We start from the raw sequence: 12,072 nt of genomic DNA on the forward strand, positions 1-12,072 counted from the left end.
ATAGTAAATAAGTAATGTGAAATCATTTTGAAAATTTGAATAATGTACATACACAAGATATTGTTGTTTTGTCATATGCAGATTAGAAGCCATCCCCATTATCTCCTTGTAATGGGTTCATTCAGCTTCTTTTGCTGATGATTAGTGAGTAGTGCAAGGTAAGGGAAAATCCAAAAAAGCTTCAAGTAAGATTTCATGTGATATATCTTACCTTTTTTTGGGTTAAAGAAATGAAGCCAAAAAATGCCCTACCAAAACTGGAATGAAGATTTTAAGACCTTTACCTCCTAAAAGTATACGTGATTTGGAGGTTTTACTTCCAAATGACGTAACTTACAAAAGATCACCTTTAATTCGCAGTATTAGGAACACATTTGGAATGCTGAGGGAAGCTGTTTTAGTAAAATCAAGTGTCTAATAATCAGTGGACTCACAACTGATTGTCACTAGCCTGACAACTTTTATATCTAGGATAAATTAAAGAATATAAAAAATATAAGGCAGAATACATTAATGAATACAAGAGTCAGTCCTTTAGCTCCTACTCTTTTTCTTTGAAAAATGAACTAATAAGTTAATTGCTGTGGGCAAGAATATAGATTTGACATTAGGAAAAACTAAAAATGTATTGTCAGAATCCATCTCTGAAAAGTTTTAATATAAGCATAGACATATATGTATCAAGCTTAGTGCTAAGAAAAATGGTTTTGGCAAATTCTATCTCTGTGAATATATAAAAAACAAAAACACACTTTTATTTTCTTATTTTACAGGGGCCTTTGGAAGTTGCCCAGGTTTTCCTGTCTGAAATACCCAGTGACCCAAAGCTCTTCAGACATCATAATAAATTGCGACTCTGCTTCAAAGATTTTACTAAAAGGTATTCAAGGTTTCCTACATAAAGATATTGAAATTGAGACTGTCCAATACACAGTTTGATGTGAGAGTCTTCAGGGACTATTGAAAAGAGAAACTATAGGAAAATGGTTCACAATGAGAGGTTGTCTGTGTATAACTTACTATGCCTTATGTATGTATATCCCTGCCCCCCAGTACTGTGTATAATGCCATGTTTTAAATTTTAAAGATTAGAAAAGCCTAGACTCAGGAAATTTTTTCAACTTGAAACTATTACTAGTTTAACATTTAACTTGAAAGCTGTTATTTATTGTGAACATTCACTGTGAGAGTTTCTGTTTCCTTTCCCTCAGAAAATATACAAACAGCAAACTTGGAAGCAAAAAATTTACGTTCAGATCTTATCCTTATCATTTTATGTCTCTTTTCCAGGTCACTTAATCATTATGATCCTCAGTTTTCTAATGTATGAAGTAAGGATAATAATATTTACCTCATACAGGGAGGTTGTGCAAATTAGGTGAAATAATCCATGGTGTCAGGGTCCCCAAGAACACCCCCAGTTTTGATAATTTGCTAGGAGGACTCACAGGACTCAGCATGTAGTTGTAGACCTGGTTATGATTTGTTACAGTAAAAGAGTGCAAAGTAAGATCAGCAAAGGGAAAAGGCAGAGGGGGTGAAGTCTAGAGGAAACCAGGTATAGGCTTCAAAGGGTCCTCTCCCAGTGCAGCCACATAGGAGGTGCTAATTGTTCCAGCAAAGAGTTGTGGCAGCATATGTGAAATGTTGTTTACCGGGGAAGGTCAGTAGAGACTCAAGTGCCAACCAGTATTTTTATTGGAGGCTGGTCATGTAAGCACCTTTTTCCTGACAGGTACCAAAATTCCAGACTCCCAAAAGGAAAGCAGGTATTTAGCAGAAACTATAGTGTTTGTATAAATAGTTCAGGCACAGTGAGCCACTCTTATCTTCTGGGTATGATAGGAACCCTTCCCAAATCCAAATTCCCAGACAGTAACCAAGGGCCAGCCTTGCAAATAGGACCTAAGGATAGCAGGCTCAGGCCTGCTGTTAACTCTTTTCTTCACAAATAATACTTGGCATGTAATAAATAGGTATTCAGTAAATACTAAATTTTGAAACAATAGGGGAAAATAGTCATCAACTTGATACTGATTCCTGCTTTACTAACACTATGAGCACAAAAGAGGGAATGATAATTTACTTGATGATGTCAGGGAAGATTTCACACAGGAATTAACATTATATATGGACCCTGAAGGATGAATATTAGTTTTTCAGGCAGAAAAGAGGGGGAAGGGTATACTAAAAACAAACAAACCAACCAGCATGAGCAAAGTTCAGAATCTGTTCTGAGAAAGATGAATAGTTTAGTGAAGCTGGAACTGTGCAATCTATGAAAACAAGTAGTCAAACACTGGGAAAGTAGGTTGGAATTAGATTGTAAGGGCCTTGTGTACCATTAAGTAAATGACTTGTCACTTAACAAAGCAGCATCAGAACCATAGTCAGAATCCAGTCTTTGACTCCCTATTATGGTTTCTCTTATCAAATTATGAACTGTGGTTTCCTTTATCAAATCATTCATTGAAAGGGTTTATTGGGGTAGACAGAATTTTACTTTATATCAGTTTTGTCATCAGGAAAATATGAGGCATGCTAACTTGTTCAAGTCTCTTGAGACAGTATTTTCCTTATTCTCACTGCAATAGCTGTCATGAATTTCTGTCAGTTTCTCGTGCGTGAACATGGTAAATGTCTTTTAAAAACTTCAGATAGCTTCATTGGAAGTCTGGGATTTTATAATCTGATTATTGAGCTAGACAACCTTATTATAGGTTTGGTTATAGGAAACATAGCTCCTAATGTATGGTACAGATGAGCTGCCATAGTAAAAGAAAGAAAGCTGCTTTGTACTTGTAGAATTGACTGACTTCTATTGGGACTGACATATACACACTACTGTATATAAAACAGATAACTAATGAGGACCTACTGTATAGCACAAAGAACTCTACTCAATACTCTGTAATGGCCTATATGGGAAAAGAATCTAAAAAAGAGTTGATATATGTATATGAATAACTGATTCCCTTTGCTGTACACCTGAAACTAACACAACATTGTAAATCAACTATACTCCAATAAAAATTTTTTAAAAATTGATTTCTTACATTAATTTTATTATTTGGGAGGTTTCAAATAAGAACCAAAATATCCCTGCTGTGCTTGTGAGCCAGATGATCTTGAAACAATACATACTTCTTTAGGTCATAGACATTTAATAATAGATGCTTATTTTCTTGCTATTATTTTGGAATTTTTACCATGACTACGATTCTAAAACAAATGTCCTCCTCTTTGTGTATATGTCGTATAGGGTAATGAAGTCCTGTAGTCTGCAGGTCTCCTTAAGGGTTACCACAGAGAAGGTTTTCTCCTTTTAAATTACAAAAAGGAAAAAAACAAAACAAACTACATGATCTAAACCTTACAAGTCATAGCCAATACTGCCTTTTTAATTTTTGTGTGTATATATTTTTATGCCAATATGCATATATATTTTACCATAGTTCAGTTATAATATACATATTATCTTAAATTCTTATTTTTCAATTAAAGTTAAAACTGTTATTCTAATAGTTATATTATCTCATCAAATGTCTGAATTTATGTTGAATTTAAGTGTGGTATAGTTAACAAATATATCGTTTTTCTTTTGTTGAATTAAAATATTAAGCATGAGATGACTGAGCCAAAGTACATAAACATTTTTATTGGCCCCTCATATGTAGTCTATTCCAAAAAGGTTCTAAATATTAACAGTGCCAAGAATGCAAGTGTACTAGTCACAGTACACCTTACTTTAAGTAATGCCATTTAAATAGGGTGTCTCTTGTTAATCAGTTTAAATGGTACTTCAGTTTGCATTCTTTTATTCCTAAAAACAATAAACACTTTTTCTTGTATTTACTCTTTATATTTTGGGGCTTAGCATTTAAAACTTGTTTTCATTAAATCTTGAGTGGATTCAAAATAGTATTTATAACATTTGCTATTAAAGACTAGGGAGAAAAAAGTCATGTACCTGCCACCCAGCTTTTAAGAAATAGAGCATTATCATTGCTTTGAGATCCCTCCTCACATGCCCTTTTCTGATATTATCACCCTCCCTTCCTTCAGAGGTAACCACTACATGAATTTCATATTTGTCATTTTCCTTATTGTTTTCAGTTTTATCATAAATGAATATATCCCTATTACACTATTTAGTTTTGCATGTTTTTTTAACTTTATATAAATGGAGTGTACATATTCTTCTGTGACTTGCTATTTTTAATGTTTGTGAGATATTGCTGTAATAAATGTTGCTTTATTTATTTTATATGTTTCATTGAATGGATGTGCCATGATTTATTCATTCTTCTGTGGATGGACATCTTGGCTGTCTCCTGGTTTTTGTTTTTTGTTGTTTTTTAGTTACAAAGAATACTATTCAAATATTTCTTTACCTACTTCTGGAGGTACAAGAGATAGCCTAGGGCTTATATTCCTAAGAGTAGTGTTGTTGGTTCATAGGTTCTACTTCAACCAGATAATGTCACATCTTTTTCCAAAGTATGAAGCCAGATTTACATTCTCACCGGTAGTATTTGAGAGAGTTCTTATTGCTATGTAACCTCACCAATATTTGATATTGTCTGACAGTTTTTTACCAGTCTTGTGGGTGTGAAATGATTATGTGATTATGGATTAAATTTGCATTTCCCTGATTACCAGTGAGGTTGGACATCTTGTCATGTGCAAGATGTAAAGTTGTATGTTCAAGTTATTTTTTTTTTGTTTTTTTTTGCCATTTCCTATTGGATTCTTTTCCTTACGGATTTCTAAGAGTATTTACATATTCTTGGATATGTAATGCTTTATCATTTGTAAATATCATAGACACCTTCTCTGAATTTGGGGCTTAGCACCTTTTTTTTAATAAACAGAAGTTGTTAACTTTAATATAGTTAAATGATTCAGTCTTTTCTGTTATGACTATTGCTTCTTGTGTCTTAAGAAATTTTTTACCTGAGGTCAGAGTAACATTCTATGTTGACTTCTAAAAAGTCAATATAATGGTATCTCTAAAATTCAATATAGCCTAAACAAAAGGGCAAGAAGGCAAAAAAGGCCTTTTTACTTTTTAAAAAAATCTGCTTAAATTTGATTTTTGTATATGGTTCAAGGAAGGGATCAGTTTGATTTTTGTCTGTACTGGTAACTGAATATGATGTAAGATAGGGGTCAGATTTCTGTTCCCATATGGATGTGCAGTTGACCCAGCACCACTTATTTCAAAGATTACCCTTTCTCCACTGCTTTGCACTATTACACATCAAGTGCTCACTTCGTGTGCATCTGTTTCTAGGATCTTTGTTTTCTTCCACTGTTTACTTATCTCTCCTTGAACTAATATTATGGTGTTTTAATTACTGCAGCTTTATAATAAACTTCCATATATGATAGAGCAGTTCCTCTCATTTTGTTCAAGGACTACTTTTTGCCCTTTTCCTTTTGATATAAATTTCAAATTTTAGAATCAATATATCTCTCCCTCTACCCCACCCCAAATAATAACCTGAATCTGAATCTATAGATCAACTGGAAGAGAATTGACTCTTCCAGTCCATGAATACGGTATACTTCTCCGTTTACTTAGATCTTCTGAATGTTTTTTTTTAAAATTTTTTTGTAGAGGCCTTATGTATCTTTTGACTTATTCTTTGGTATTTAATATTTTTATACTTTTGTTAACAGTATCTTTTAAAATTATATTTTCTGTTTGCTGGCATACAGAAATGTAGTTGAATTTTATATGCTTTACATGAGAATACTGCCAAATTCACTAGTTAATTCTAATAATTTGTCTGTAGAATCTCTTTCTTACAGTAATGTTTAGGACCTCCATTACTGTGTTGAATGGGGATAGTGATAGAGGGCATCATTTTGTTTCTGATCTAAAAGAAATTTTTTCGGCATTGAGTATAATGTTTTCTTCATGTTTTTGTAGATATTTTTAATTAGGTGAAAGAAGTTCCTACCTGTTTGTAGTTATGCTAAAAGTTTATCATGACAAATTTTAAAATTTTATCAGGTGGGTTGTATGTGGGGAGTAGGGATGTAATATGGTGTTAGAACAGTTTCATAGTATTTTGTTTGGGAGTTTTGCAACTGTTTTCATGGGTGAGATTGAATTACAAGTATTTTCTTATAGCCCCCATTAGGTTTTGGTATCACAACCTTGAAAAATGAGTTTGAAACTCTTCTCAGGAATAGTTTTTTTTTTTCCCCCTATACCCTGGAATAGTTTATATACTCTGGAATAGTTGTGTTACAAAGGGATTATCTGTCCTTAGAATGTTTAGTAGAATTTGCATGTTTATGTTTTCTTTGTGGGTAGATTTGTGATTTGACTTATTTGATGGTTTTAGGATTATTCATATTTTTGTTTAATAAATTTTATTCATATTTGTTGCTTAATGTTTTTTGTAATTGATCTAGAAAAGTAGAATTTCATATTTATTTGCATTAAATTGTACGTAATATCCTCTGTGCCTTTATAAACTTATGCTGTATTTGAATTTATGTCCCGTTTTTTATTTCTAGAAGAGGATACTTGGCCTTTTCTCATTTATTCTTGCCAGAGCTTAGTCTATTTTTTTAGATTTTTCTGACAACCAACTTTTGGATTTTTTAGTGTAGAGCTATCATACTTTAAAATTTTATTCCCTTCCTTATACTTTGAGTTTATTCTGTTCTTTTTAAGTTGCTTGTTAGCTCTTCAGTTTTAGTCTTCTTTCCTTAATATAAGCATTTAAGGCTATATGTTTTCCTCTAAGTATCACTCTAGCTGCATTCTACAAGTATTGATATGTATACTTTTTTTAAAACACGCTTTTTCCATTTATCTATTGGAGTCCAGATATTTTTTCTTAAATATCTGAATAAGTTGGATAAAAGATATTATCAGATCTATTCAGTTGTTAAGAAACATTTATTTGAATAAAGGCAAACCACTGTACGAGATGCCATTGTTGCTACATAAATGAGTACAGTTACATCCCTTAAAGAACTTTTAGTCTAGTGGTGATATGTGGGGGAAAAAAGGGTGTCAGATTTAATATTAAAGTATATATAATTTTCAACTGTGAAAACTGGAAGTGGATGTTAGATTTTAAAGAGACTCTGTTGATCATCTGTTCCCTGCTTTAAACCTAATTGCAAGAGAGGATGTTTTACATACAACCGAAAAACTCAATGTCCTTGTCATGGTGAATATATATATATATATATATGCATGCCCTAAAAGTATGCCAGAAGAACTCTTTTGATAACACACTGTTTTTCCTAGGTGTGAGGATGCCTTAAGAAAAAATAAGAGCTTAATTGGGCCAGATCAAAAGGAGTATCAAAGGGAACTGGAGAGAAACTATCATCGCCTTAAAGAGGCCCTACAGCCTCTGATAAACAGAAAGATCCCTCAGTTATACAAGGCTGTATTACCTGTTACCTGCCACAGGTATGCTTATTTTTTCTATTACTTTGGATATCTTCAGAAAAATGAAATCTGCTTTAACTATTTAAAAGTGAATTTATTTAACTTTTATTAAATGGTTTCAAATATTGTCTTCTGAAACCTAACAAGTTCAACTTATGTAAGCCTTTCATCATCTATACCTGAATCAGCCTACAAGAGAAAAGTCAGTTCTTTCTGTAATAAAGAGAATAATAAAGTTGTTTTAAGAACTCATACTAACCAGGAAACCACACATAAGTCTGGCCTCCTAGAACTGTTCCTTTTAATGTCCTGTCACACTTTCTGGTATTTCTATGAGAGAATTTGCTAGAATGTACTTGAAGCCAGGTGTTCATTTCCCTTATCCCTGACAGTAAATAGTATAGAGTATGTTCTTCTAGATTTGTATTAAAACAGATAACCCCACTGAGTATCAAGACGACTTCACTAATTTTCTTCACTTTCTAATTGTGACAAATAAAATTAGAAGTGGAAGTAACCTGGAATTTTCTACAACTGACCATAATTCTACTTAAGCAGATAATTTAATCTTAGATTTCTCCTCTGTAAAATAATACCTTGAAGAGGTTGTTGTGGAAATTAAATGGCATGTGAAGTTCCAAGGACAGTGCTTATCCTTTTAACCCCTGAATTCCAGACAGGGCATGTTAACTGCTAAAAGTAAACTGCCTTCTTTGCATTTTGAAATCCAAATGTACATACATCTATTGAATTGTTGTGGCACCAGTATTTTACCACCCTTTTCTTTGAATTATGGCAGTGAAGCTATTAAATTGTACTTACCTGATCAATTAATATTTGGAAGGTCTTTGAAGTTGCTTATATAAATGGAATGTAAATGCAAAGTATAATATACTACAGAAGAAAGTTTAACTGGCTATTTGATCAAATGAGAATATTCCCTGTTCTTCAGTGATCTAATATTTGTGTACTTCTAGGCCTCTGAAAATGTATACCAAGTGCCTGCTGTATGTCTTGTCCCCTACAGGGAGCATGTAGACAGACCATCTACAGGAACAGGAGACAAGGAGGCCTGTTTTAGATCCTTTCTCTGGCAGAATATATTATATTTTGCTTCCACCATCCTTACAGTGATGCAAGACACCCTGGGTGGTTTCCTCTTGAAATTCTTGATGGGAAGCAACACTAGTTCCCTCCACTTTGGGATTCCCTTTCAATCTTTTTGAAATTTCTTACTTCTTGCTGCTCTACCCACCTCTACCAGTCTTACAGTCATTGGTCAGAGGTCCTGGGATGGGGTGCTGGGTCCCTGAAGTAGTCAGGAAGTCTCCTAATGGTAGTCTCACTTCCATCAAATCTCTCCAGCTCCTTTCAATGGACAATATTGTTCCTATCTGAAGGAAGCTTTCCATTACACCATTACCCTGAGTTTTGCCTTCCTCTCTGATGGTTATTCCTCCAAGCTTTTGTTCTTAATATTTGCAGGCAGTTTTTTGGAATTTAGAAAATCCTTTTTCTTGATGAACACTCTTTTAAGACTGCTATTTTCCAAGAAAAAACCAAGCTTCAAAGCTGAACATGATCTCTTTGTACCTGTCCTCTCCTTTCCTGGAGATTGGAAACCTTAAGAGACTATTAACGTTAATGGCAGGAAAGATAAGCAAAACAAACCAGCTTAAGGAAAAAGGAAAATACATTAAGAAGTATTGAAGAATTATCCTCTTCAGTCTTAATTTCTTCAGCACTTAGAAAATAAAATTCCCGTAGAACTTGAACTTTTTATTTTGCTGATTTACAAAATCTGGAATATTATTTTGCAGAAAGCTTAGGAAGTTTTAAGATGGTGGTTCTCACGGTATAATCTGGGACCCATGCAACGGGTCCCTCAGACCTTTTCAGGAGGTTCCTGAGTCAAAACAAATTTTCATATTAATGCCAAATATTTTTTTCATGCTCATTCTCTCATGAGAGTACAGTGGACTTTCCCAGAGACTACGTGCCATGTAAAAGATTGAATGCAGAAGCAGATATTAAGAATCTAGGGGCTTCCCTGGTGGCGCAGTGGTTGAGAGTCCGCCTGCCGATGCAGGGGACACGGGTTCGTGCCCTGGTCTGGGAAGATCCCACATGCCGCGGAGCAGCTGGGCCCGTGAGCTCTGGCCACTGGGCCTGCGCGTCCGGTGCCTGTGCTCTGCAACGGGAGAGGCCCGCGTACCAGAAAAAAAAAAAAAAAGAATCTAGGCTTTTTAAGCCAGATGTTAAATATGTAAGAATGCCACTCTTCTAAAACTGTTGTAAATTACTTTTAATAAACAGTGCTGTTTACAGTAACATGTAACGGGTTATTTTATAAAATAATTTTAAATGTTCTTAGTTTTAATTTCTAATATGGTAAATATCAATATATAATCCATAAACAAAAGCTTCGTTGGGGGGTCCTTAATTTTTAAGAGTGTATAAAGGACCTAAATCCTAAAAAATTGAGAACCACTGATTTAAGACTTAGAATTTAATATTTTAAGTAAAACACTTGCATTTTGCCTTTTAATAACCCCAAGTAAATCTTTTCCTTAAATCTCTCCCATTATCCCTTAGTTCTTGTTTAATCATAATATCTAATATATCTTTTGGACAAATGAATAAATGATCAATGGACTTGGATAGAGTGGTTACTATAATATACTTCTAATCTATAGAGAACTCTACAAGTTAGAATATATAAGGCAGAGTGTGTAGGATAAGCATGTAACTTGAAGTGTTAAAAGAGCTTTGGTGGCAAAAAAGTTTTAAAGTCAATAAGCTTTTGGTGGCAAAACTTTGAGATAATTGGCAGAAAGAAAGCATGTAAACATATTTTAAAGGATTATATAAAAATTGTTTACTTATAACTATATCCTTTCATTTTCTCTCCAGGGATTCCTTCAGTCGAATGAGCCTGCGCAAAATGGATCTCTAATATAAATGCACTTGTTTTATTCATTTGAAAAAAGCCATGTATTCAACATTGAGTGTGAAAAGAATTTAAGAACTTTTGAAAAAGACTTGGGACTTAATTCTGGAAATTATAGCATTAATTTATTCATGGAAGAATGCAGTGGCCAAACAATATCAAATGGCGATCGCTGAAGTTTGAGAATCATGGCTGTGGTTTCTAATGTTCTGGTAATACGCTGTTATCTTTTTTAAGACATTTTAATGACTCAAAGGTACACTTACATTTACCATTATTTATACCATAGCTAATGTTAAATTTATTTACTTTAAGTTTGTATTTTTTAATTTATATTACCATTTATAGATTCGTTTTGGAACCATTTTAAATGTAGTAATTCTTATTTTAAAGGTACTATTAAATATGTGAATGTTTACACTAATTTTACTGAGACTAAAAAAAATTTTTTTTACTGACAAAAGCAGAGAATAAGTTAGTTGATTCAAGAAACAGTTCCAAAAATAGCAAAATGAAAATCATAATTGACACTTTATGGGCCCAGATAATAGCCCCAAAATTAAATAAATGAATAAATTAATGGGTGGAAATAAATTATTGATAACTGGTTTGTAAAGTCTTAAAACTGGTTTCTAAGGTATTTTCCATTTAGGCACACAAAAAAGGGATTTAGAATTGCAGAAGAAACTTTACCTGATAACTTCTATCTATAAACGATTACATACTGGGATAGCTAATACCAGTGACAGTAGTTTGACTCTCAGCCTTATTATAGTAATGATAGTAGTGTAAGCAGACCCGTAGCAACTAAAATGAATGATTCCTGTTTTAAATTAAACAAGACAGGCACTTCATCAGTTTTTAGTATTCTAAACTGGTAAATTAGAAATCTGTTTTAAACTTATCTTACATCCCCATAAAAATAACAGAGAGCTGGTCTTTGATTTTAATCTACCAGCTGAATAAGGTATAGTTATTTTTTGATACTTGTATAGATTTTACAAAGTGTATGTATAAAAGGTAAAATTAGCTGTTTATTAAGAGCTAATTAATTTAAAATTGTAACTTTATGATATGAAAGACTAATGCAGGTTTTTTTCCAACATATATTTCAATTATTTGGCAAGTTTTTCCAAGGAAGTGCATATTAATCATTTCTGGAAGTGTTTGAACATTTTTTCTTTGTGCAGTATTGTAACTTATAGAAAGGTATCACTTGTAATCTATCCCTTTGATCTACTGATCACTTACATGAATCACTTAAGAACTGATCGAATATGGTACCTTCATTCTCCTGAGAGCGTAGATGTGACGGCTGATATTCCCCGCTCCAACCTACCTTTACAACAGGCAGTATCATCTCAGATTCCTCTTATCTACATCAATTCAAAGACCGAATCACAGAAAGGTTTTTCAGGTGAGTCTACAGGTGGACCACGACAGGTGAACTAGGAGTCAGAAAAGCATAACCTCAAAAATATATATTTGGGAACAGAGGATCCAGATGGTCAGTAAGGAAAGGCAGAGTCAAGAACGGAAACTCTTTAAAGCAAACAGAAAAGAAAAGGTAACTTATTTGCATATTCTCTCCCTCTTTAGGGTGGGGGTGGGGGGAAGAATATTAAGTAATTCCTAGGTAATTTCTCATAAAGTTACACCTGTGTAAGAGTTTGTTTGGATTGTCACCTATCTCAGG

The 12,072-nt window shown here is 33.4% G+C and overlaps 1 protein-coding gene across 4 annotated transcripts in view; it reads left to right on the top strand.

Moving 5' to 3' along the window:
- The window catches only part of DOCK7 (dedicator of cytokinesis 7), a 210,501-nt gene extending 198,434 nt beyond the window's left edge, over nt 1-12,067 (top strand). For all 4 annotated transcript variants that reach the window (XM_082834071.1, XM_082834067.1, XM_082834068.1 and 1 more), the window contains 3 exons: nt 774-880; nt 7,280-7,447; nt 10,340-12,067. In XM_082834071.1, coding sequence (XP_082690197.1) covers nt 774-880; nt 7,280-7,447; nt 10,340-10,382 — 318 coding nt within the window. In that variant the 3' untranslated portion in view covers nt 10,383-12,067. The remainder of the gene's footprint in view (nt 1-773; nt 881-7,279; nt 7,448-10,339) is intronic.
- The last annotated feature ends 5 nt before the right edge of the window (nt 12,068-12,072 follow it).

The sequence above is a fragment of the Leucopleurus acutus genome (assembly GCF_964270905.1).
Source record: "Leucopleurus acutus genome assembly, chromosome: 2".
In the NCBI taxonomy this organism is placed as follows: domain Eukaryota; kingdom Metazoa; phylum Chordata; class Mammalia; order Artiodactyla; family Delphinidae; genus Leucopleurus; species Leucopleurus acutus.